The sequence below is a fragment of the Peromyscus leucopus genome, chromosome 15, assembly GCF_004664715.2.
Source record: "Peromyscus leucopus breed LL Stock chromosome 15, UCI_PerLeu_2.1, whole genome shotgun sequence".
NCBI classification, from domain to species: Eukaryota; Metazoa; Chordata; class Mammalia; order Rodentia; family Cricetidae; genus Peromyscus; species Peromyscus leucopus.
The window spans coordinates 24,617,754-24,644,342 of NC_051076.1; the positions used below are offsets into that span (position 1 = coordinate 24,617,754).

The 26,589-nt window shown below is 37.7% G+C and overlaps 3 protein-coding genes across 3 annotated transcripts; all 3 read right to left on the minus strand.

The window, feature by feature from the left end:
* Positions 1-8,289: 8,289 nt before the first annotated feature.
* Positions 8,290-9,376, minus strand: LOC114690730 (olfactory receptor 6K2). The gene has a single exon (XM_028865614.2). It carries the CDS (start codon positions 9,267-9,269, stop codon positions 8,304-8,306), a length of 966 nt encoding a protein of 321 aa, XP_028721447.1. The 5' UTR covers positions 9,270-9,376; the 3' UTR covers positions 8,290-8,303.
* Positions 9,377-17,719: 8,343 nt separating this feature from the next.
* Positions 17,720-18,738, minus strand: LOC114690731 (olfactory receptor 6K3-like). The gene has a single exon (XM_028865616.1). It carries the CDS (start codon positions 18,705-18,707, stop codon positions 17,760-17,762), a length of 948 nt encoding a protein of 315 aa, XP_028721449.1. The 5' UTR covers positions 18,708-18,738; the 3' UTR covers positions 17,720-17,759.
* A 6,611-nt stretch (positions 18,739-25,349) lies between these two features.
* On the minus strand, positions 25,350-26,297 carry LOC114690732 (olfactory receptor 6K3-like). The gene has a single exon (XM_028865617.1). It carries the CDS (start codon positions 26,295-26,297, stop codon positions 25,350-25,352), a length of 948 nt encoding a protein of 315 aa, XP_028721450.1.
* Positions 26,298-26,589: the final 292 nt, after the last annotated feature.

Here is a 26,589-nt window from a genome sequence, read left to right on the forward strand (position 1 = left end):
TCTCCAGGCGACAGTTTCAGTTGAAGCAGTGGCCCACAGCCACAGACAGGTGACTCAGCAGTTTTGGGGGGCTGTGGTTCTCAGGACCTCAATAGGAATTTAAAAAAGAAAAGAAAGCAAAGTTTTCAGATGCAAAATTATCAGAGAAAAACAGTGACAGATGAAAGGCAAGTGGTTGTGTTGGGTTGTGTTTTATTCAGTAATAGATCTTGTAAGGTCAGAGAATTTATAAATTAGGAAGGAATTCCAGGTTTCTCCTTCTTGGACTCCACAGTGGAGGGTTGAGAGAATTCAGAGAGGACATAACTTTCTTCTTCTGATCTCTTTCTAGGACGTAAAATGTAACTACTTTGTCAAGACCCAACTTCAGGGATTTAACTAACTTTTAGTTAATAACCTGTTTCAAAGTTTGCTCCAGGGTCTTTCTGAAAATTGGGAGATTTTTATTTATGACCTCATAGATTAGATTCTTAAAAAATATGGTCGAGCAGTACCTTTAATCATTCAAGTAGAAAGTACACAACAGTAGGATGTATGAATGTTTTTATTTTAGAGTTAATGAAACAATATTTTAAAGTTACTGAAACAATAATTATTGTTTGGAAATATATATAAATTATTCACAGCATGTTTAAACATGCCTATGATATGAGGTAGAAACCACACTGTTTTACATATATTTAAGGGGCAGAACTTCTTTCCAAGGTATAGTTACTTTAGGTTACTTTACTAAAGAAAATAAAAAATATGATCATATAATGTTTAATACTCCATCACAAAGCACAAAGGTGTTAACCAGCTTCAACTTCATCCTGTTTGCTCTTATTGCTCATGCTTTTGTTCCTGTATCTCAGAAATCATTGTCAAAACCCATGTCACAAAGCCTTCCAACAGTTTTGTATTATACTTAAGTATTCACACAATGAACAGAATTTTAATGTAATTTAGGATATATAAAATTTCTTTGTTTTTGTGGCAATATTCAATTTTCACAGCACTATCTATTAAAGACACATTTTTTTTTCATGATACCCAGTCCAGTCAATTGGGCCACTCTATATGTGTGTGTGTGTGTGTGTGTGTGTGTGTGTGTGTGTGTGATTATAAGCTACTAAATATTTTGTACTTACTGTGAGATGGACCCAGAATGTAGAGACCACAAACATAAAGGTTGGTGGATTAAGAGAAGACTGACTAAAAGCAAGGAGGAGCAGAATGTCATGACATTCATATTGGTATAGTCTTGACTTATTATTTGAATACCTCAAAGCCATAACTGCAAGATGAAACTTTGTATTCCAGTCCATTTATTATGTTTTCACACATAAAATTGAGACTATATAACTTTCAGAAGCCTATAAAATTAATATGAATTAATCACATCAATATACAGAGTTTCCTTAGCAATGTGATATAACATATTTACTAAACTGGTGCCTGCCTTTGTCTTTCTTGTCAATTTTTATTTGAATATATTAAAACCATATAAAACCCCTAGAAGAAAATATGCAGGAGTTTCATGAAATTTGTCTAAGTAATGACTTCTTGAGACTGGAAAAAAAAAAAAAGCAGGAACCATAAAAGACAAGTGGCACATCAACTTGAAAAGCCTCTGCACAGTCAAAACAATCAACAAAATCCAGGGGGAACATATACAAGAGAAGGAAATAAATTGAAATACATTTGACAAAACCATAAAGTCACACCCTCATGACTGCCTGAATATGAGATGCACACGAATGACATCAACAGACATGGCAAAGTGAACTGGGAAGCCCACGAGGCCGCCACCCTACACAAAGCATTACAAACAACTAAAGAACATTGAGAGTGGGGAAAATAGTCTTCCCAGAAAATATAGACACAAGTAATATCATACAGAGTGAGCAGGCTATATTAAGGTATAAATATGTATATACAAATGTGCATATAACAACAATTAATGAAAAAAGAAATCATTAATTTGAAGATGAGCTGTCAGGGATATATGTGAGGGTTTGGAGTGAGAAAAGGGAAGGGAGAAAGGTTATAATCATAGTCTCAAAATTTTAAAAAATCTTAAAAAAAAACCATAATGCTTGGCAGATCCCACAGAAAAAAATATTATGGTCAAAAACTGTGTTCAGTGAGTGAGCGAGGTACATAAAGGAATATTAATTTATGTAAAACCCCAGAACTGATCACATACATATAGGTTAAAGAGAAAGCACAAGAAGGAAATTATTTAATTAAAAAATATTATTTAAAGTAATGCACAGATGTTCAAATATAACTACAGGAAAATTTCCTTCAAAGATCTGAAATGACAAGAGTAAAAGTTAAATATTGACAGCAGAAGGAGCTTGTAATTTTTAAAGGAAATTGCTTGCTGTTTTGACTTATTCATCACACGTTAGGAAAGTTGTAAAATGAATGATTTTTACAGAAGTCTTTTGTGTGGGGGTGGGGTGACTTGGAGGGCTGTCATTCTGGGTTATCAGCCCTGGGTATATCTACATTCACACAGCAGTAATCAGCTCTGAGCAGCTTGCTTCACCCAGGCTTAGCCATCAGGACAAAGTGAGCTGTTTGATGTCCTCCTCTTGGGCTCAGAGGATCCGAGAGCTTCACAGCCCCAAATTACACTTTCTATATTGTAAACATATTTTCAAGTTGAACTTTCTTTATTGATTCATCAACAAAATTTTATTTACCTTAAATTTAATATGAAACTACTATTTCCCCTAGAATAGAATTTATCATCAATCCGTTTTTCTTGAGATTTTTTTTACCTTTTATTTTGCTGGAGCTATTTTGTATTTAAATTTTTTTTTTTGATTTTTGCCTATTAAATGGGCCAAGATAGTAGAACATACTGTTCAGAAAATGAAAAAGGTATTCTGTTTGGGACATAGGGTTTCCATAGGTTTCTCTTAAACTCTAGCAATACCTGCCCATTCAGGTTCGTTCTGCTCTGTTCACAAAAGTCAGGAAATGGAAACAGCTTAGATTTCTATCAACTGCTGAATAGATAATGAAAATATGTTGTTGGTTTTTTTTTTCAATTTACTTATTTCTTAAAAAGTTTTTTTTATTTACATATCAATCCTAGTTCCCCCTCCCTCCACTTCTCCCACCATCCACTCCTCAGAGACCTTCCCTTGGGGAGTCAACAAATTCTGGCATGCTAAATTGAAAGAGGATCAAGCCCCCCACCCCTCTGTGTTAAGGCTAAGCAAGGTATCCCACCCTAGGGAATGTGTTGCTAAAAGCCACTTCATGATCCAGGATAAGTCCTGGTCTCACTGTCAGGGGCTCCCCAAACATATCTATATCTAGCCACATAACTGTGACCCATATCCAGAGGGCCTAATTCGGTCCCATGCATGTTCCCCAGCTGACAGGTCAGAGTCCATGAGCTCCCACCAGCTGGGGTCAGCTGTCTCTGGTTTTCCCCTTCATGATTTTGACCTCCTTTGCTCCCTTGATTCCTCCATTAAGGGAAGGCAGAAAGCAAAGAGTGTGGAAGATAGATAGCTACAATATGCCCAAGATAAGGAGACTATAGGCGCTGGTCTCTGGAAGAGTTTCAGAATGCCCAGAGATATGCCAACCTTCAAGAATAGAGGGTCTGATTCCTAAGACCTGAAAATTATAATACTAGCCTGTCTTAGTCAGGGTTTCTATTGCTGAAACGAAACACCATGACCAAAAAGCAAGGTGGGGAAGAAAGGGTTTATCTGGCTTACACTTCAGCATTGCTGTTCATCACTGAAGGAAGTCAGGACAGGAACTCCAGCAGGGCAGGATCCCAGAGGCAGGAGCTGATGTAGAGACCATGGAGAGGAGCTGCATACTGGCTTGCTTCCCATGGCTTGCTCAGCGTGCTTTCTTATAGACCCAGGACCACCAGCCCAGGGATGGCACCACCTACCATGAGCTGAGGCCTCATTGATAACTACTAATTGAGAAAATGCCTTATGACTGGATCTCATGGAGGCATTTCCTCAACTGAGGCTCCTTCCTTTCTGATGACTATCTTGTGTCAAGCTGACACACAAAACCACCGAGTACAATTGACCCACTGTCAACTTGACACACAAACCCATCACTATTAAGCCACAACTTTTCCTTTCTTATTCCTCTCCAAGATCTCACATTAAAATCATAAATAATTTTAAAGTCTCACAGTCTTTACAAATTCAAACACATTAAAATTTCATTCTCTTTAAAATATCTAATCTATTTTAAAAGTTCGAGTCTTTCAGCTGCGGGCTCCTTTAAAAATCAAAATTAAATACCTTCTTTCAGAGGGAAGAACCAGGGCACCATTACAGTTTGAACCAAGCAAACCCAAACTCTAACAGTATAAATAACTCAGTATCCAATTATCCAAGATTCACTCATGATCTTCTGGACTCCTCCAAAGGGCTATGCCCTCTCCAGTACACGTAGCTTTTCTTCTAGGTTCCAGCTGGCTCCACTCCACTGCTGCTGCTGTTCTTGGTGGTCATCCAATAGTACTGGCATCTCCCAAACACTGGGGTCTTCTGCTGCACCTGGGCTGCATTTTCAACAGCCTTTCATAGGCTTTCCTCATGGTGCCAAGCCTCAACTCCTTTGCATGACTCTTTCAGTTCCTGGTCTTCAACTGCCACTGAGGCTGCACCTTCACCAATGACCTCTCTTGGCTTCTCACAGTTCTAAGCGTCAGCTGCTTTCCATGACCCCTTTAATGCCTTCAAAACCAGTACCCACTGGGTGACTCTTACACGTTACCAAATCCAGCTGCCAGCACGAGGTACAACCTTGGCTGCCTCTGGAGCATAGCTTCTCTGTTCTCTCAGAAGTCTTTACTTTTGCCTCAGTGATGCCGGTCTCTTGTTAATCACCACTAATGTGGGAATTTAATGGAAATGACTTACAGGCTGCAGTCCAACAATGGTTAGTTATGAAGCTAATGTCCAAGAATCAAGTAGCTGCTCAGTCCCACGAGGCTGGGTGTCTCAGCTGGTCTTCTGTAGATGCTGGAATCCCAAAGTAGGCTCCAATGCTAGTGAAGGAATGGATATGCTGACAAGGCAATGTCAAGTAGCTGAAAAATGAATTAATGTTTCCTTCTTCCATTGTCCTTATATAGGCTTCCAGCAAAAAATGTGGCCCAGATTAAAGGTGTGCCTTCTTGCCTCAAGATCTGGATCACAAGTGTGCCCCCATTTCTGGATTGTAGTGCATTCGAGGTATAGTCAAGGTGACAACCAGCTATTACATAACTCAAGAGCTGAGGGTTGACATGTAGAATTTGAAATCTGTTTCACTCACCATCACCAGCTGCTAAAAACTATGGGTCACTGTTCAGTGAGTGCAAGTCACTGCCAGTCAAGAACCAGGGCAGGAAAGCCTCTGACTTGAATAGAAAGAGTTGTAAATTTCTGAACTCTAGATCTTGGAGCTATAAGCTTCTAGTTCTCAAGATTCAGAGCCATAAGCCTCTGGGGCTGTAGTCTAGATCAACGGGTCCGTGGACAATACTCTGGAAACGATGCCTTGGCTGATTGTGATTCCCCTCATGATACAGCAATTAGAACCTCAGTCAACTGATTAATCTCCTAGCTAATACAGTACTTCTCTACTTTCTCAAAGCAACAGTATTTGGAAATATTTCATGGTGGTTAAGGCAAAGCTTTTGGAGAAGGTTACATTTGAATTTGAGTTATAACAGCCTTTTGCAAAATAAATATACTGAGACAAGTCACTTAACCACTATAAGCCAATTTTCTCTCTTTTGTAATAGGAACAATAAAAATGAATACTACAAATTACTTTTGAAAACAATATATAGGAGACAATTTGTATAGTGTCTTAAAAATATAAATGTGCAATAAATAGAAAATTGCATTGTTAGTATCAAAAATGCAAATATAAGTATGAATTTGTATTGTTATTTTATTTTTTACAACAATATTGTATTAATGAATTCAGTGAAATTTTTGTTAAACAAGTATCCAACTTAAAGTCAACAGAGAATGTGTTAGTAGCTCCCATTATATTCAAGTCAGAAAGCATGTCACTTGAATTCTGTGTATTCATGCAAATTATATTTACAATGTACTATTAATGTCATCACACCACAAGTTTTAACTCTTCCATTTTCTCTATTTTTTTCCTGAGCTTGGAATAGTTTGTATTCAACACACACACACATGCATGCATGCACACACACACACACACACACACACACACACACACACACACGTGCATGAGCACAGGCACACATACACACCAGTTAGTGAAAGTGCTATAATAATTTGCAGTGATTGTGTTTGACTGTGGAAGTTTCCTAGGCAAGGTAGTAAACTGGTAAGAACTAAGCTTTGAGAAAGAAGCCATTCTACAGGGAGCGGGAGGCTTGGCTTCAGTGTAGGAAAGCATGGAGGAATAAATTAGCTATATTTGTTTCTAAAGGCATTGGCTGTGTCTAGAAAATAATTATGTAATACAAAATCTAAAAGTGTAGTGGTCAGAAAAGGAAATGGAATAATTTTTTCATATAGCAGTTAGTTATAAATATCATTTTTAATAATGATACTACAAGAAACACAAGGGAATGGTGCTTGTTAAGTACTTAAGGAGCATTAACAACACACCATTTTCCTGTAAAGAACATATAATATTAAGTGAGGTCACACATTCTCAGAAAGAAAATTAATCACATGATCCAACAGTTTTGCCTGAATCTCTTTGTCATTTTTCTTTCACTCCAAAAAGGAAATATCCTGAAGTGTAGTCTTACTTTAACTTCTACCCACAACATAAAACTTTCCTCATTTTCCTCTGTTTCTTCAGTCAGGCTCAGCATTAAATGGTATTGGCAGTTTAGATGACGGACCTTCCTTGTTACTTCTGTCTTTCTATAGATTTCAAGTGAAGGTGAAAGATTATGGTACAGAAACAAGGAAAATAGGCTGACTGCTGCAGAGTTCATGTTGGTGGAAGAAGGAGGGATAAAATTTTGTCAATGTATGCAGAGTAATGAGCCTTATTCCATCCAAACTAAAGCACAGGTCCTGGAGAAAATTACTCCTTATGAAACATGCATGACAAGATGTCAACAAAGGAAGTCCTTAACACTGCCTTCAAGAGTATGGGATCCTGAAAGCCGAGGGAATAAAGGCCTTGAGAATGGATTTCTGTTCAGCATGTTGGCCTGTTAGTTGCAACAATCAGAATTTAGTGTGATGACACTGGATTATTAGTTCAACAGAGATTTATTACATACATTGCTTAATTTTCATGACACCCAAGAGTACACTGAAAACAGATTAAATTTTAATTTATTATGAAAAACTGATAATTTTGTGTGTAAGTTAGCTTAACTTAAATTCAAATACTCAAAATTATAGATTAGGGTTGTTCCTCAATTCTATACACGGTGGCACTTAGTCTTATGAAGACTCTACACTTAATACATTCCTAGAAACCTTTTTATTTTATTTTATTTTATTTTTTGGTGACAGGATTTCTCTATGTAGCCCCAGCTGTCCTGGAATTCTCTAAGAAGACAGGCTGCTTGCCTCAAACACACAGAAATGTGCCTGCCTCTGCCTTCCAAACTCTGGGATTAAAGGTGTGCACCACCATCACACTGGCCTTGTTGTCTTGTATGTTGTTGATTTATATTGAGGATTGACCTTGGGGCCTCATGCTTGTTACATCAGCACTCTACCAACTAAGGTTCAATTCAAATCTCAGAATAACTGGTTAGGTTATGTTCAAATTAAAGTCCTATCAAGATAACTTCAGCAAAATTAAGTTACTGTATATAACTTGAGTGGTATAATGTTCAAATGATGAAGCTATAACCAAAAATATGTTGGATTGGGCAAGATTAAAAAGAAGCTATCAAATTTAGGGCCTGGGGGGATGGATCAGGTGGTCAAATGCTTGCCATTAAACAAAAGCAGGGTCCAGCAACCGGCATGTGGGGGCAATGGACCCTTAGGCTTGCTGGCTAGCCAGTTCAACCAATGGGTAAGTTTTTGCTTCAATGAGGGCCCCTGTCTCAGAAATTAAGGTGGGGAAATAATTGAAGAAAACATCTAATGTCTACTTCTGGCCTTGCCACGCATGAACACATGCATTCTCAATACATGTACACATACACATGAACACATAAGAAAATAAGTACAAAGTCTAATTTAGTTATTTGTAAATTCCGTGTATCAGGGAAATTTATGAAACAAGTTTCAGTCAAAGGCTGATGAAAAGATTCCTAAGAGGTGAGCATGAAAGAGAACCAATGCGCCCTCCCAAAGAAAGAGATGTTATGTGAGGTTCCTGCTCGTATGAATTAAGACGCTTGCTTGACCAATGTGCTTTTTTATGGCTTCCTTTATCTCTTTGTTCCTCAGGCTATAGATAATGGGATTGAAGAAGGGAGAGAGGACAGCAAAGGCCAGAGCAATGGCAGTGTCCCAGAACAAGGAGTAGGTGGCAGAGAAGCGAAGATACATGAGAGCCACACTACCAAAGAAGAGCAAAAAGACCGTGAGGTGGGAGACACACGTGGAAAATGCTTTGCGGCGGCCTTCAGCTGAACGGATGCGCAGAATCACAGCCACGATGCCAACATAGGACATGAAAATGAGGATCACTGCTGTAATGATCTCAACAGCATGGACAATATCCACCACCTGAATCATGACGATGGTGTGGGTATCCGTGCAGGCCAGGCGCAGCACAGGGAGGAAGTCGCAGAATATGTGCTCAAGGCGATTCGAGCCACAGAAAGGCAGTGTAGAGATCCAGGCAATCTCAGGGAGGGGCGTGAGAAAGCCACAGGCACAGCAGCCTAGGGTCAGCTGGGCACACAGCCTGGGAGTCATGATGGTGGGGTAATGGAGAGGGCTGCAGATGGCCAGGTAGCGATCAAAGGCCATGGCTGTCAAGAGACAAACCTCACTGATGCCTGTGGAATGGAAGAAATACATCTGCAGGACACAGCCGTTCAAGGTAATACTCCTTCGTTCACTAAGCAGGCTAGAGAGCATCTTTGGGATAGTGGCGGTGGTGTACCAAATCTCCAGGAAGGAAAGGGCACTGATAAAGAAGTACATGGGTGTGTGGAGGTGCGCATTCCGTTGGACCACTGTGATGATAACCAGGTTTCCAACAATAATGAATGCATAGATGAAGAGCAGTGGGATGAAGCAGATGACAGAATCACCCCAGGAGCAAGGGAAAGCAGAGAAAATGAACTCCTGAGCAGTGGTCCAATTGGAGAACTCCATCTCCACCTGTGACGTGTGGGGGTCAGCAATTCCTAGTGCACTTAAGCTTTTCAGAAAGTGTCTATTGTAGTTCCAAGGCAAAACACACTTACCAGGAGCCAGCCTTTCAGAAGACACCTGCACTGTGGCTGTAGATGAAGAGAAATAAATAATGAAATCATATGCATTCCACACTGGCTCTCAACTAAACTTGTCATAAGGGAAAAAATAGAAACCACAACCCAGATTTAGACCTAGTAATTCTCAAGTCCTGGCATGGTACAGAATCAGTGAATGGGCTGTTAAAACTCAGATTCCCAGTGCCCTTTTACTGAAAGTTTTATTCAGGAGGTCTGAGATGGAGCCTGAGGATTTGCAGGCAATGTTGACCCACCGGTCAGTAAACCATATTTTAAAACTGTCATGTTCAGACATCTGGAGGAGAACTTGAAAAAATCAGAATGAAAATGATGCTCATTCCTGAATTCCAACCTCACCGATTCCCCGACATATTTTTTTTTTCTTTCAACTAAGTTAATCTGACTCTTGGCACATGATCTGAAATGTTTTTTTTTCTTTTATCAAAAATAGATTTTTTTCATATAGTCTATTGTGATTATAGTTTTCCCTCCCCCTACTCCTCTGAGTCCTGCCCCTCCTCACCTTCCTTGCCACCTGGATCCACACTCTTTTTGTCTCTTGTTAGAAAACAAACAGGTGTTGAAGGGATAATAATCAGCCGTCCCTGGGGATTTCTACCCATCTTCTGCCCTTTCTTCCAATTAGCTCATCATCTCTTCGTATGTATATACTTAAAACGATTCAGAGGATAAGCTATAATGGTGTTTTCATGCTACTGTTTCTTCTTTAAAGGATGTACCACTCTTCTTCCTCCCATCACCTTTTCATCTTATTTAAGAGAGACTTGACAGTGTTTTGTACCAGGAGTCTGACAAAATGACACAGTTTGTGAAAACTGAATACATTAAGCTGCATGGGTAGGCTTGCCCTTATAATTTTGTGGGTCGCAGTGGGAAGGGAGAGATGTAGAGTCTGATGGACTCTAATTAGAATACAACACAGTACAGGGCATTGTCCTGGTAACTTACTCTCCTCTCACAATGATTTGTTCCACTTTCTTTTCTTTTTTTTTCTTTCTTTTTTTTTTCTTGGTTTTTCGAGACAGGGTTTCTCTGTGTAGCTTTGCGCCTTTCCTGGAGCTCACTTGGTAGCCCAGGCTGGCCTCGAACTCACAGAGATCTGCCTGGCTCTGCCTCCCGAGTGCTGGGATTAAAGGCGTGCGCCACCACTGCCCGGCTTTTTTTTTTTTTCTTTTTTTTGTTCCACTTTCTTTACTGATTTAATTTTCTATTAGTATCAAATATGTTCACTGGGAGGGCAATGCATCTCTATTTAGGTTGTTATTTCTTTATATAAAGGTTGTTTCCTAATGCCTTAGGTAATGCTGTCTAATTGTCCCAATCTTTTCAAGTAAATTATTTACCTTTACCTTCCCATATTCACTTCCACTCACCCACGGAGGCCAGGTGCACAGTGCCCAGCAGTCGCCGCATTTTGAGACCGCCCTACTCAAGTTTGCCTCCTAGATATTCCATGTTCATTTCCCAAGGATATGGATAACAATATTCTGTTCTTATTTTATTCTTCTCATCTCTGTTGCATTCCACACAGTGGAGTCATTTTATTTCAACATTTCATTTATTTGAGATTCCCAGTTTCCATTGGCCTTTGTTCTTTCTAATGAACAGTACTTTATACATCTGTGTTCTGAATCACTCTCTGGGTCCCGCGTTGACGCCCCTCTCAGAAGCTGAACGTTCACCCAGTTTTCAACGCCGCCTATTGTGTCATGAGACCATCCCTCTTGAAAACCATGTGTTGAGTTTCTAACCCTCAGGACTGCAGAGGTGTCTGCATTTTCACACACAGCATCTAAGGGAGTAAGTGAGTTGGAATAAGGCAACTAGGGTTGATCCTACTGGCTGGTGTTTCTGTAAGAAAAAAATCTAAGGAAGACTCCAGAAAAGATGGGCATTTTTCAACCAAGCAGACAGGCCTCTGAAGAAAACAACTGTGTCAAAACCTCGAGTTTAGCTTCTAATTCTCAGACTAGTGGAAAGTCAAATTTATTTTTTAAAGATACTCCCTCACGAGCTGGTGCATGACCTTAACATCAGCATTCAACAAGGTTCCTCGATAACTTTCTTGTTTTTGTTCCTATATATGCCAGCCATACTCATTTTATGACTATCTTTCCACTAGTTTCCAAATCACATCAATTGTCAAATTATGTTCAATTTTTTTATCGTACTAAAAATCTCTTTTATTTTCACTATCTATGAACTCTTGATTATGTGATTCAGTCCCATCAAACTTCTCTTATTTGAATACAACTGTACCATTTTCCTTTAACTCTGTACTGAAATTAGTTCTTATTTTCTGTATAAATAAAAGTTGCTTTATCTCCCATTGCTATAGGAACTTACTACTTACACATTCAGTTTAGAGAACTTATATTTTCTAGTTTCTAAACATCTGGAAGAGGAGTCACATTTTCCAGAAATATCCTGCTCTTATTTCCTTTCAGTATCTGCTTCATTTTCTAACCAAGTTCATGTATGTCTTATAGCTTTTACACCTCTATATTACTTGTGATATATGTGTATGTATACAGTAAGAGAATGTGGCCTATTCTGTTAACTGTGTTTATATATACACATATAATATGTATGTATATACATACATAATATATGTATATACATACTTATATACGGTCATTATTTAAAATATTTTTCAAGTTTTTTTGATTTTTTAAAAATATAAGTCTTGATGTTCTCAACAATAACCAGCACATCTTCTAACTATGGCTCTCAGAACATGGTTTTAAAATGTGAATCACACACTTGCTCAAGAAAGTAACTCCTAAGTAGACCCAGACTTCTCTGTAATCTCTGAATTCATGCTAGTAAGCCACAGAAAGCATGAGGAAAACCTGAATCCAAAGCAACAATATTTAGGTTTATCTATTGAATTCTGCTACCCTTTTCCAAATTTCAGTCGTGATGATTCTAGTACAATTGTCAGTGACATTAACTTCCCAAAACCTAACCAGAAAACACATTAAGATTGTGGGAACATTCCTGAAACATTTCAGAAATCAATCTCAGTGCCTATCTATGTTAAATTTAAAGTAGTCCTTTGTGTAGAGAAATCTACTAATTCAAACCTTTATATGTTGTACTGGCTCAGCCTAGAGTACTCTCTCATCCCATCTCAAAAGCCATCCCAAAAACTACTCACAGTATCTACAGACCTGGTGGCATTGTCCATTACTATTGTAGGTGTTTTTTTTTTTTCTATATATTTCTCCCATCACCCCTCCAAATAGTTAATCCACTGACCTTGTGGCTATTGAGATCCAAAGTCAGAATAAACATGAAGGAAGACTCTATCTTGGCTCCCTTGATGTGAGTGAGATTCCTAACTACTATTGGAGAACTAACTTCCACCCTGAGTCCTCTATCTAAACTCAAATTTCTTTCATCAGTCAGTGGTACAATAGATCTGGTTCTCTTCATGGATCCTCTCCCCTTCCTCCCCCCTTTTTTTGTTTCTTAAATATGAGGAAAATGATTGACTCTCTTGGGAATCGAACATAAATGATTCAAGATTAGTAGAAAAACAATCATCCCTATTATGGCTTCAATTAGGAAAACCAGCTCAGGCTAATAATTAGCAGAATCTCAGGTCCAAGGATCTCCAGCTCACTTCAAATGGGCTTGGGAATTCCTGACATGAGAATCAACATACTCTTCTTTTATTTATTTTTTGCCCTCCTTTCTGTGCCTCTCCTAATGGGCTGATGTTTTAATGAGCCAAAATGAAGAAGATCTAAGACTCAGATTTGACTGATGTTGGTACAGGAAAGGAGGGGAGATCTGTGGAACAAAGGAGGGAGAGGAGGCTGGGCTGACTTCTGCTTTTCCCCAGGCCAGTCAGCTTAGTTTAGAAAATCGAGTGACCATTTGAATATTCCACCTATTATTGCTTATTGAAACTTTGGACAATAGTGTTGATCTTCTTTTGCTTTTTATCCTTTGTGCATTGAAGTCAGGACTTCTCAATAGAGACAAATGACAGGCAAATTAATAGTGTCATACGATGACTTTATAAGACTATTTAAATCATAGCCTCAACTTTCCCACAATCAGTTGAATTTGTTCTCCCCTTGAAGCTCTTCTTCAAAAAACCCTCATTCCTGTTTGGAAAAAAAACGAAACCTATGTGTGAATTTTAGGGAAACAAATGACATTTTTTTTTTCTTTGAGTAGTATGTCATATAAGAAGTGAGGGCTAGAAATTTTTTTTTTCTAAAATTCATGTATTCAGATTGATTACTTCAAATTAATGTTAATATTGTATTAAAACTGCTTCCTAATTGTAAGCCCATAATTTAACCTCTTTTATATTTGAGTTTACTTGACTCTTAAGAAAACAAATGATTCCCTTAGACGTTTATTTTAAGAAAATTTATCTCTAAATCATTTCTTGAATATTTGCCCATTCAAAGAAAATGTGACTAGGAAACAGAAATAGTTACCCCCAAAGCTCCAGGATATTCCTGATTACATTTCAGTGATAAGACCCCTTAAGAAAAATGGGCAAAAATAATGCAACTGAAAACATCAGATTCCATTACCATTGTTTGATAAAGCAGGTGAGTCAACAGTATCTGCTGGAACCCTCCCCATCTTAAAACGCTATTTTCAAAGTAAAATTTAAATTTAACACTAGAATATTTTGGGTATTGCATATGGTTTTCTGAGACTCTATAAAACAGTCTATTAACTTCAAGAAAGATTTTGTTAAAAATGCATAACATTGTATTATATGATGACTAAATATGTACTTAAATATTGGTGGTCTCCCATTCATATATAATGACATATCTAGGTATTGTTCAAATCTTAAACAGTCTTATTAATAGAAAACTATGAGCCAGATATTGGGGTAAAAGCTGAAAGATCAGAGAAGCAGAGCAAGCCATGGCCAATTTCTCTCTGCCAACTCCTCAGCCAATCCTGAAAGCCTCTGAAAGGCCCAGCCAAAAAGAGCCTGTAGTTCCTGTCTCTTCATGTCTTATATACCTTTCTGTGCCCTGCCATATTACTTCCTGGGATTCAAGGCATGTGTGCTTCCCAAGCAAAGACATGAACTCTCCAAGTGCTGGGATTAAAGGTGTGTGCCACTACTATCTGGCTCTGTTTCTCTCCTAGACTTAGTCAATCTCTTGTAGTCCAGGGTGGCCTTGAACTCACAGAGATCCAGACTTATCTCTGCCTCTGGAGTGCTAGGATTAAAGGTGTGTGCCACTACTGCCTGACCTCTATGTCTAATCTAGTGGCTAGTTCTGTCCTCTGATCCTCAGGCAAGCTTTATTAGGGTACACAATATATCACCACATCTAGGAAATTTATTACTTGCATTTTAAACTTGTTGAAAAATTCATCAATTAAAATATTTAGCATTTATAAGTTGTAACACACCACATGTACACCATTCTTTTAGGTTTTCAAATATTATAAGATTAATGAAATATATAGACACCTTTCTGCTTCCAGATTACCGCTTTAATAAGGGATTTTTTTATTTTGAGGAAAAAGGCTCAAAGAATCAGGTGCCTAATGAAGATATCAACAGTATCCTCTATAATAAAAAATATAAAGATTATTACACTATTTTTCTAAAGGGCATGTTTCACAGACCAAGTCCCATTCACACAAGTACATTGCTGCATTTGTGTTGAAAAGTGCCACAGGGTACTTATTCATGGGAGATAGCACATATTGCTCTAACTAAAAGTTGCTCTAAGCTGCTACAACTAAATGAGATTTCCTTTGCATGCAAGGAAGCAACTATGGCTGATTTTAAATCAATAAGTATGCTACATTATTATCACAAAAATGCATCAAAATGAAACCAAAGAGGTGTCTAAACTAAAACCAAAAATTGCAGAATAAAAATTAACAAAAATAGACAAAATAAAAATTAATATGTTAATAAATATTGGTTATAAATACAATTATAAGTATTAATAAACACATAATAGAATAAAAATGAAAGAGGAGCCAGGTCTGGGGTCATATGAATGATTAAACACAGGAAAGATAAAAAGAGAAATATTAAGAATGTGCAGAAGTTAACAAGGAAGCTCTAGTAATGTTCTCATATTAGACAAATGTCTAGGTAAAGAAATAATGAGATGAGACTTCTAAAGCCCAATTTGTACTTAAGTGTCTCCCCATCATCGGCATTGTATTTGTCATTCTCTTCTTCCTCAGACACATTTTTATCATCTTTGATAAACTCCAAGTGGTCATCTCCCCAGTCTTCATTATCACCCTCTACCAGACCCCTCCTCTGACCTGCTTCAGATTCCATTTTTTACAGTGGTCTCATCTATCCACACAGAGCTGCTGTTCTGCACCACCTGTGATTTCCCATTCTCCATCTCTTGATTGTTTGCTCTATTCTTTTCAATTCTCCTTCTCCCCACCCATGCTTTTCAGTAGGGAATCCACTTTGGTTTATCTGGGTCAGCTTCTTCTCAATATCCCAAAGGCCATTTCTTTTCAACTTTAAAGACTTGATAGAAGATCCAGCTGTCCACTCTTAGAACTGAAGCCACTTTTGTTCCTTGGTGAGAGTTTCCTTATACATGATAATATCTAGAGGGCCCCACAATAGAAACAGTAGGAGAAGGAAGAAAAAGTAGAGAGGAAACTAAGGAAAGAGGAAGAATAACTCAGGCTAGATATAAGGCCGAGAGTAAAGCAACTACCCTGGGCAAGACCAACTAAGAAACAATATGTAGAATCACAGGGTTATGCATTAACTCCTCAATAGCAAAATAGGAGAAATATCAATGTAGAATTATGAGACAGGAAGGTGCTTACAGCCCACTGAAAGCCCATTCATTGCACGGTTATGAATTTATAATTCTTATAGGAATGTGTAGAACTGAAGCCTTTGATTCAACATAATCAGAATCCTCTTTTAGGTACATTACAATTTCAGCTCATCAATTATCAATAGACTCCACAAAATATAGAGATCAGGTTTAGACTATAGATCAAATATCATTCTACAAGCCATACTGACAGTCTTACATTCATGTGTCAGTTATACAACTGTTTGTAGCCAATGTTTTATCAATAATGGTAAATATTTTCACACATTTTTCTGTAATATACTGACTTCTTGAAATTTATCTTGAAGCAACATTTTAGGAAAGGAATTTTGTCCAAGAATATAACTATTACTGGATTTATAAGATGGAGAAACCTATAACATTTCAAGTTCAAGTAAATTTATAACATATCAGTATAATATCTCATAATTAAGCTATAATAAACACTGTACAAATACACAAACCCTAGCATAAAATTCCAGGTTTTACAAAAATGAGCTATCAAGTCATATATGTATAATATTAAATATATTACAAAATTATGTATTTTGCCACTTTCAAGGGAAAAGATGCAAAATATTTTAGAGTGATAAATGAAATACATGTATTTATTCAATCTCAGTTTACTCATTTTACTTTCTATAAAAATTCAGTTTCTTTTTATAGTCAAACACAATACCAAATATTACCTCTGATGTTGGGCTGATGAAATGTTATAATCACATCACAGAGATACATGAGTCTTAAACAGTTAGAACACTAATGGAAAGGAGACAAAGACAAAAGGAAAATGCCTATAGTTTGGATGCAAGGAAGTTTCTTTCTCTGAGACTTGTTAAAGGGTTTTGGACTAATCACTCAACAACAGAGAGAGTTACTATGCATTCTGGTGCAGCATGAGTCTATAATGACTCTAAGGTTATTGTGAAGATAATAATGTAGATAACAATGGCCAAGAGGTTGAGTCAGAAAGGTAATGCCTATGAATGTTCTTCATAGCTAACCATAACCTAACCATTCTGGAGTTAAAGAACAAAATGAACACACACACACACACACACACACACACACACACACACACACTCACACTTTTCAGTGGTTGGGGAAATTAAGATAAAAATTGTTATGTAAGAAAGAGAAATAATCTCTGTGAATTCTCAGAAGATACAATTTATGTGTCCATCCATTAGCTCATTGAAAAAGTGTTTGATAAAATCTTTTAAATTACAGTCATTCTTTGGGATCTTTATTTCCTTCTTTCTTTTTTCTTTCTTTCTTTATTTTTTTTTTTTGGTTTTTCGAGGCAAGGTTTCTCTGGGTAGCTTTGCGCCTTTCCTGGAGCTCGCTTTGGAGACCAGACTGGCCTTGAACTCACAGAGATCCGCCTGCCTCTGCCTCCCGAGTGCTGGGATTAAAGGCGTGCGCCACCACTGCCCGGCCGGGATCTTTATTTCTTTTCTTTTCTTTCTTTCTTTTTTTTGGAAATGATCTTATTTAGGTTAAAAAGGAATAAGCTTAAATTACCTACCTGATTCATTGAACACCTTTTGAGAGCAAAAGAGTTTGCTAATTGCATCTTTCATGTCCTTATTTCTCAGGCTGTATATAATAGGATTGAAAAAGGGAGCAAATACAGAAAATGTAAGAGCAATGGTGTTGTCCCAGAATGGTGTATAAGTGGCAGAAAATCGAAGATACATAAGGGCCACACTGCCAAAAAACAACAGGAAGACAGCGATGTGGGCAGCACAGGTGGAAAAGGCCTTTTTACGACCCTCTGTGGAAGAGATGCCCAGGATAACAACAATAATTCTTATGTAGGAAAGAGAAATAATCAGACTTGTTACCAAAATAGCAAGAGCATGAATCACATCTTGAACCAGGATCACCGAGGCATCTGTACAGGCTAACTTCAACAAAGGGGTGAAATCACAGAATATCTGGTGGATTTGATTGGGACCACAAAAAGGTAGAGTAGAAATCCATACAATCTCAGGTAGAAGGATGAGGAAGCCAAATATACAAGAACCAGCAGTGAGCTGAGCACATAGCCGGGGTGTCATGATGTTAGGGTAGCGGAGTGGCTTGCAGATAGCAACATACCTGTCAATAGCCATGACAGTCAGAAGGGTCCCTTCAGTGTTTCCAAGGGAATGGAAGAAGTACATCTGCAGGAGGCAGCCAATGAAGGAAATGGTCTTTTGCTCACTGATCAGATTGGAGAGCATCTTAGGGATGGTAGCTGTTGTATACCACATCTCAAGAAACGAGAAGATACTTATGAAATTATACATGGGATTGTGAAGACGGGTGTCCAGTCTGACAGCAAAGAAGATTATCAGGTTTCCTGCCACAATAAAGATGTAGATGAAAAGTAAAGGGAAAAAGTACAGGAGGCCACCATCCTGGAGCTGGGGGAAAGCAGTGAAGACAAATACAGTCACTGCTGATAGGTTTCCATTCTCCATATTCCCATCTGAGTGACCTGTGAATAAGAGAAAGGCCATATTCAACTAATGTGGAAGGAAGTCAGAGCAGTACAAATGTAAATATTGAGGCTGGGAGAGAGATGGCTCAGTTGGTGGAATGTTTGTCACATAAGCATGAGGACCTGAATTCAGGTCCACCACATCCATGTGAAAATGCTGGCTGTGGATATCTGTGTTTATATTACCAGTGCTGGGAGGTCAACACAGGAGGATCCCAGAAGCTTGCTAGCCAGCCAGCTAGCCAAATCCCTAAGCTTCTGGTTCAGTGGGAGTACTTATCTAAAAAAAGAAGGTGGAGAATGTTGGAAGAAGACACCTAACACTGACCTCTATCTTCCACCTGTGCATGTGCCCATGCATGTGCCCAATTGGTGCACACACATGCAAACATGTACACACTTACATATATATAAAATATATATTATATATAATTCATATACATAATTTGTAAATGTTATTTTCTTTAGATGGCATTTGCAATTTGATATTTCTAAGATTCAAAACAAACAATAACTTGCCCATATCTCTAATTTTGCTTTGGGGTAAGCATATTATAATGGTTAGTAGAGTGGATTCATGTCAAACATATGGAGCCTGAATGAATTTTCATTCTGTTTACTCTTAACTGGAGAATGGGCAGCTTACATAATTTCTCTGAGTTTTATATTTCCTACTGGGCACGAAAACTACTTTTGTTGAGAAGTGTTAGTCAAATGAGTTAATTTATGAAAGAACCCATTATTGATATGTATGATATTTATTTCCTTTATAGACCAGCTACCTGGGAGAATTATGTTAACTAAGTCATCTTTAGATCGTATTCCCTCTTCAATCATTTGTCAGATAGTTTTGTTCCTTTTTGCTATTCAGAAACCATTCTGCCTTATGTATACCAGCCATAATAATAGTAAAAGCAATAGAAATCTCAGTCCTTATGATTATACTTTTGAATCAGGCATAGCAGCTTGCTACTCTTGGAAGGTTTTTGTTACTGATTCCCACTAAACCATCCTCCCTGTGTGTTCTATCTTCCTATAGGGAAGTTTTCCCGATGATTTGTTATTTAGATCATTGTTTTGTACTTTCATGTGTTGAAAGTCATGTTCATTACTCATTCTGTATGTCTGCAGAAACACTCGAGTCTTGATCCTTAAAATCTCATCAATACACATTTTCTGTTGAAGAAAATACTCTCTCATTGTTTTCCATTATCCCAAATCTCAAGCTTTTGACAATTCTCTATAATATTCTCCATCTTTACTTTCTCATATTTCACTGTGGCAGTTTCAAACTTCACCACGATATACTCTAGAGCTTTGGTGACTTTTAGCTTTCTTCCTAGGATGCCCCTTTGCTCACACTTATTTACCCAGTCAACTCTGATCTATCCTCTAGTTTCAATTCAACTCTTGTCTCTCATGAGAAGACTACTGAATATTGCTACTGTCATCTCCTTTGTATATTTACACACACACACACACACACACACACACACACACACACACACACACATACACACACACACTCCTTAGTTTATTTTTACACATGCATCTTCCAGGTAGTCTCTATCACAATTCTGATACTGTCACTGCAGTTCATGATATATTTTTTTAGTGTCAGTAGATTATATTAGGGCACAGTTTACCTGGGATAGATTCTAGGCACTTGGAACTAACTTCTTTTCTAATGGAAACATTTGAATTGGAGTTAAAAGCATGCTTAAAACAGAAGTGATCTGTAAAGGGAATAAGTGGGAAGGGAAAGTGTCATCATTTACATTCATGAAGCTGAGAACAGGATGCATAACTGACTGCTATTTCTCATGTAATTCTACGGAGCCTACGGCTCCAAAGATGAAATTTCTCATAAGCGCAAACAAAATTTCTAATTCCACACCTCCAAAAGTTCTCCCTACTTGAACCCTCAGTATTCAGTTACCGAGTGCCTCATTTCAAGTAAAAGAAATGAATACTCTCCCCTGACCTCAGGAACCCCAAACTCACCTCTGTCAAATAAAGTCGGGCTTTTTCTTCTCTCCCTGGGTATCACTGTCTCTCTTCTTCCAACATCTCTAAAGAGTTCTTATAACCATCCTTGGAAACATCCTGGAGGGAATGTGAGCCCCACTGACGTTCTATTCCCTCAATAATAGAAAGAAAACACTTCCCTCCTGGGGTCAATTGACTGAAGATCATCCTCTGTGCTTTCTGTTCCGTAGATCCTCAGGTCAGGGACAGTCAGTGCCCAGGGGGATTCTTACAGATTCTGCTCAACATTTCACCCCCCTTCTTACCACTGCTATAATTGAAAAAGTCATTCTACATTTATATTTGGTAGTAGGAACTGTTGTGCCAAAAAAAAAAAAAATGCCATGTAAGGAAGCTGTCATTGTTATTTTTTTAGAAAGAGTAAGTGGGGCAGTATTGAAGGTGATTTTCTCACAGTGTCATCAATAAATGAGTAGAATACAGAGTGATTTCCCCTTAAAAACTTACCAAGTAGAAAATCATGAAAATTCAAAGAGGAAAATGAAAACTATTACATTTTGTCTTCTCAAAGGCTGCACAAAGTCTGTCAAGTTTGTCCAATGGATCTGCTGAACTCTTCATATTTCTTATTTTTCACCACAAAATGCATCAATGGTTGGTCTCCATTTCTCCTCTTGTATAGTGTCTTCCTACTTATTTTGTTTACTTCTATATCCACCCCCCATTCTTAAAGAGGAAACAGCACCAACAAATTATGGTTGCATTGAATTATCATCAAAATTGAATTGCTTTTTCTGCATTGAAGAATAATTATCATAAAACATTATTTGTTCTAATATAATGACTAATTTGCCATTCAGAAGCAAATTCAGTAAAGTTTATTCATGTGTTGTGGGATGAGTAACATGTAAAAATAACTGGAAGGCAGAGAAGAATTAGAGGATCAGGTGAATGGTCCTGAGCTGAAAAGAAGAAAATAGGATTATTTTATAAGGAAATAGTAGCAATTTATCATACAGGAGGAAGATTCATTTCATATATAATATTGGCATAAGTAGATAGCAATAGAAAGAAAACAATAGAGCATATTTGTCTTTCAGGACTACTTTCAAAATTAAGGAACAAAGAGAAGAAACGAAATTATAATTAATGAAAATTTAAAAGTAAACATAAACATGATTTAGGAAAGAATTTCTGGTGGCCTGTGTGTCTGTCTGTGTACCATGTGAGTGTGCCTTGTGCCCATGCAAGTCAGCGAAGGGTACTGTATTCACTGGGACAGGAATTACAGATAGTTGTGAGCTTCCATGTAGGTAGGTGCTCAGGCTTGAATTTAGGTTCTCTGGAAGATCAGCCAGCTACATAGAAGAAAATAAGACCATTTCATTATTAATGTATCATTGGATATTTTGCTCAGACTATTTCATTATGAATGTGTTATTAGGTATTTTGTTTCAATATTAAAGAAAATGAGGGGAAAGAGGCATGGTTTTTCTCATGATACAAATGTGTGGAAACATCTGCCTCTCTCATAGCTGAGCTTTTCTCCACATCATTATGCTATTCCCTGGTGTCCTCAGCCCACGCGCCAGTGAAAATCCCAAGTTCTCACTGTTTTTGACTGAGAATAACTGCTTTTATTGTGTTATCCTCTCTTTGGAAATGTCAGGGTCTGAAAGAAGATATGCTTTCTGTTTCCTAGAATTTGTTCGGCTCTACTGCATGGGAAAACTAACTTTACTAGATAACTTCTTATATTTCTCCTAAGATTCAAAACTGTCTACAGCTGTAATGAATTTTATTTCTAATAGTTTTATACAGCATGAAACAATCTTAGGACCAGAATATATCTGAGGATCAGAATATTCTTAAATTTTAGGAATATTTTTGTTAATTTTTAATTATTCTCTTCTTACTTCTTGGTTTGTGGAATTCCTACAAAAACATATTTGGTATGCATTTTCTGAAACATCACTATCCAATGCAACCCAAGTTGTCCTTGAATATTCCGTGTAGTCTAGGGTGGCTTTGAATAAACTATCCTCCTCCTTCAACCTCCTGCTGGGGAGTACCAGCATGGACTATTTTGTCCAGACACTTCTTATTCCTTCATGTAATATTTTGCTCTTCCTCTGGCTTCTATGAGTTTTCAGACATTTTCTCTCATTAACTTAAGTTTTCTCTTCTCTCTCTCTCTCTCTCTCTCTCTCTGGCTTTTTTTGTTTGTTTGTTTTTTGAAACAGGGTTTCTCTGTATAGCTTTGGTGTCTTTCCTGGAACTCACTTTGTAGCCCAGGCTGGCCTCGAACTCACAGAGATCTGCCTGCCTCTGCCTCATGAGTGCTGGGATTAAAGGTGTGCACCATCACTGCCCAGCAAAGTTTTCTCTATTCTTTAACCTATTAGTCAATATGTCAGTTATATTTTATACTTACTATTTGTCTTGTTTTTCTAATAACTACCATAATCAAAAATATTGCTGGCTCTTATAATTTTATTTTCTTAACAGCTGAATGATATTTCATTGTTTATGCCACATTTTCATTACCCATTCATCAATTGATTGGCATTTAGGCTGTCAGTCAATGTGCAGAAAATAAGAGACCATGGAGTGCCCAGCATTAAATGGGACATACATATCATACATTTTCTTCAAAGGTTCAGTGACCTTCAAGGAAGAGGAGCAGAAAGATTTTTGACTGCAAAATATAACAAGTGAATTCCAATGATCCAAATGCCCATAGTTAAATGAAAGCATGTCCCAGAGTCTAAGAAGGAGATATCTTAGCAACCTGGGGGCTACTGGATACCTCATCACTTCTCTAGCTTGTGTGTTTCAGTTTCTTCTCAGACTTTTCTTTCAATAAATCCAAGTGGACAGGTCCACTGTGAAATGGGAAATCCCATATGAACTTTGATGTCGTTTTTCACCATCCAGAGTTCCTCAATGGACCATTACTTCTCCAACTCTGATTAGTCCTCTCATGATACAAGTACAGTTTCCCATCTAGGATCGCTTCTGTTTTCTCTTTTGTAACAACCAGCAGATTCTCCTTCCTCACTTAGGTCTCACTTGCATTCATACCTGAGGAAATGATGGAGATCATTTGAGGGAACTCACTCCTCCCCAAGGGATGATAATAGTTTGTTTTTGTTTTACTTTGTTTATTTGTTGTAATATTGTTTGTATTTTTAAAGTGACTGTCTTTGATTATTAGTCTAACATATAACAGACAGAATCAAATAATGGTTTGGTTGCTTTGTCCAAAAGAACCATTATTACTTTTCCATTTCTTGAAAAAAATATGATACTTAACATTTCAGACTATTAAAACTCCATCACAAATATCCTAATGTAATTTTATATATTAACTCTTTGTTATCCTTAAAGTTTTTCAATACTTTTAGTAATCTTAATTCCATGTTCATTGAATTTGGGGAGAAATAAAATTGTAATATATGGATATTAATTGCTTTACTAATATAGGAATCTGAATTTGAATTGTAGAAAGCAATCAAATCCATATATTAGAAAAATAAAACATCTCATAGGAGGTTCCTATTATCTATCTATCTATCTATCTATCTATCTATCTATCTATCTATCTATACTTTCTTGTGAATATGTGAAGATCATTTTGAACCAAAAAGTCCAATTAAATTAAATTGTATGAATTCAACCAAAATATTCAAAAGAAATGAATGTAGAATTCTTCCTGACCTCTGAGAAATAATAGGAATGAAAGTACTACAAATAATAACCACCATAAGATTCCTAAATATATATTTTCATAGCCAAACGAATGGAAACACATGAACTATGAACCAAAGGCTGAGGGGCCCCCAACTGGATCAGGCCCTCTGAATAAGTGAGACTTTTGATTGGCTTGATCTGTTTGGGAGGCATCTAGGCAGTGGTACCGGGTCCTGTGCTCATTGCATGAGTTGGCTGTTTGAAACCTGGGACTTATGCAGGGATGCTTGGCTCAGTCTGGGAGGAGGGGACTGGACCTGCCTGGAATGAGTCTGCCAGGTTGATCTTGGTCCTCGGGGGAGGCTTTGCCCTGGAGGAGGTAGGAATGGGGGGTGGCCTGGGTGGGAGGGGAGGGGAGGGGGGCAGGAGGGGAGAGAACAAGGGAATCCGTGGCTGATATGTAGAACTGAATGGTATTGTAAAATAAAATAGAAGGGAAAAAAATCGAAAACAAAAAAAGAATCAAAAAATTAACTAATCATTTCTTTGAAGTCACAATGCAGTTTCATTTATTTATAAACTCCAACATCTATGGATATTATTGGTAAACTTAAAGTTGAATTAAAATTCAAAAATCAGTGAAATATTTCACAATCTGTGTTTGTTATTAATGCATATATAATATATATATATAATTCTGTATAAAATTGTTTACAAAACATGTTACTGCATAGACATTCATATTTACTTTGTATATTTCACCCTTCATTGTAATCTAGACAAGTATTTGCTATCTGAGTTAAATATGTTTAAACAGAATAAGTACAGGAAGATCTGCAATAAAGACAGTGCAACAGTGTACCAATGAACAAGTTATGTGCTAATTTTACGGTTTAATATGTTGGAGTTAAATCTACAGAGAGAGGCATCTGTGAGCAGATTAACTGGCAGATGTAGACAGCGTCCTCTGAGAACAGAGAAGCTTCTTAATTGCAAGCTTCATGTCCTTATTTCTCAGACTATAGATGATAGGGTTGAAAAAGGGAGCAAGAACTGCAAACATCAGTGCAATGAATGTGTCCAAAACTGGTGGAAAAGTAGCTGAGAAGCGCAGGTACATGAGGGAGACGCTGCCATAGAACATCAGAAAGACACCAAGGTGGGCAGCACAAGTAGAGAAAGCCTTCTGGCGGCCTTCACCAGAGGGAATCCTCAGGATCACAGTGATGATTCTGATGTAAGAGATGGCAATAACCAAGACGGAGAAGATGATGGCCACAGCATGAACCACATCCTCAACCAGAATCATGGAGGTGTCCGTGCAGGCCAAACGCAACACAGGTTCAAAGTCACAGAAGATCTGATGAATTTGGTTGGGGCCACAGAAAGGCAGTGTGGAAATCCATGCAATCTCTGGGAGCAACACAAGAAAGCCAAAGATGCAGGAACCAGCAGATAGCTGAGTGCAGAGCCTGGGGGTCATGATAGTTGGGTACCTGAGAGGATTACAGATAGCTACGTATCTGTCGATAGCCATTGTGGTCAACAGAATACCCTCTGAATTTCCAAGTGAATGGAAGAAGTACATCTGCAGTAGACAGCCAATCATGGAGATGGTCCTTTGCTTGCTGATGAGGTTGGAGAGCATTTTGGGAATGGTTGCGGTCGTATACCAGATCTCCAGAAATGAAAAAATGCTGATGAAGTTATACATGGGGTTGTGAAGGCGAGTATCCATTCTGACGGCAAAAAACACAATGAGATTCCCAATAACAATAAATATATAAATGAAGAACAAAGGGATGAAGAAGAGGATATTGCCATCTTCAAACTGGGGAAATCCAGAGAAGAGGAATTCTGTCACTGAAGTGGTTCTGTTACTTCTCATTATAGTTTCAGCAAAGTTTATCCTCACAGGTGGAAACACACAGCTCAATTCCTAGATGAAAGTTAGAATGGCAGACATATTGGTTCATGCAAGAATTAAATGAAAAATAAGATTTTGGAAAATCATGTATTTCTCTCTATTCTTGGATTAAGAAATTGATATCCACTTGGTACCAATGATGTCCCTGAAATAAGCGTTGATGCCACTTATTGGCAGAACATTTTCCTGTCATGCCCAAGGCCCTGGATTTAGTCCTCAGCACCACAAAAAAAAAATGAAAATAATGCATAAA

What these genes read in the sequence shown, in the direction of transcription:
- LOC114690730 (XM_028865614.2), bottom strand. Translation starts at nt 9,269, where the DNA reads ATGGAGTTCTCCAATTGGACCACTGCTCAGGAGTTCATTTTCTCTGCT.
- LOC114690731 (XM_028865616.1), bottom strand. Translation starts at nt 18,707, where the DNA reads ATGGAGAATGGAAACCTATCAGCAGTGACTGTATTTGTCTTCACTGCT.
- LOC114690732 (XM_028865617.1), bottom strand. Translation starts at nt 26,297, where the DNA reads ATGAGAAGTAACAGAACCACTTCAGTGACAGAATTCCTCTTCTCTGGA.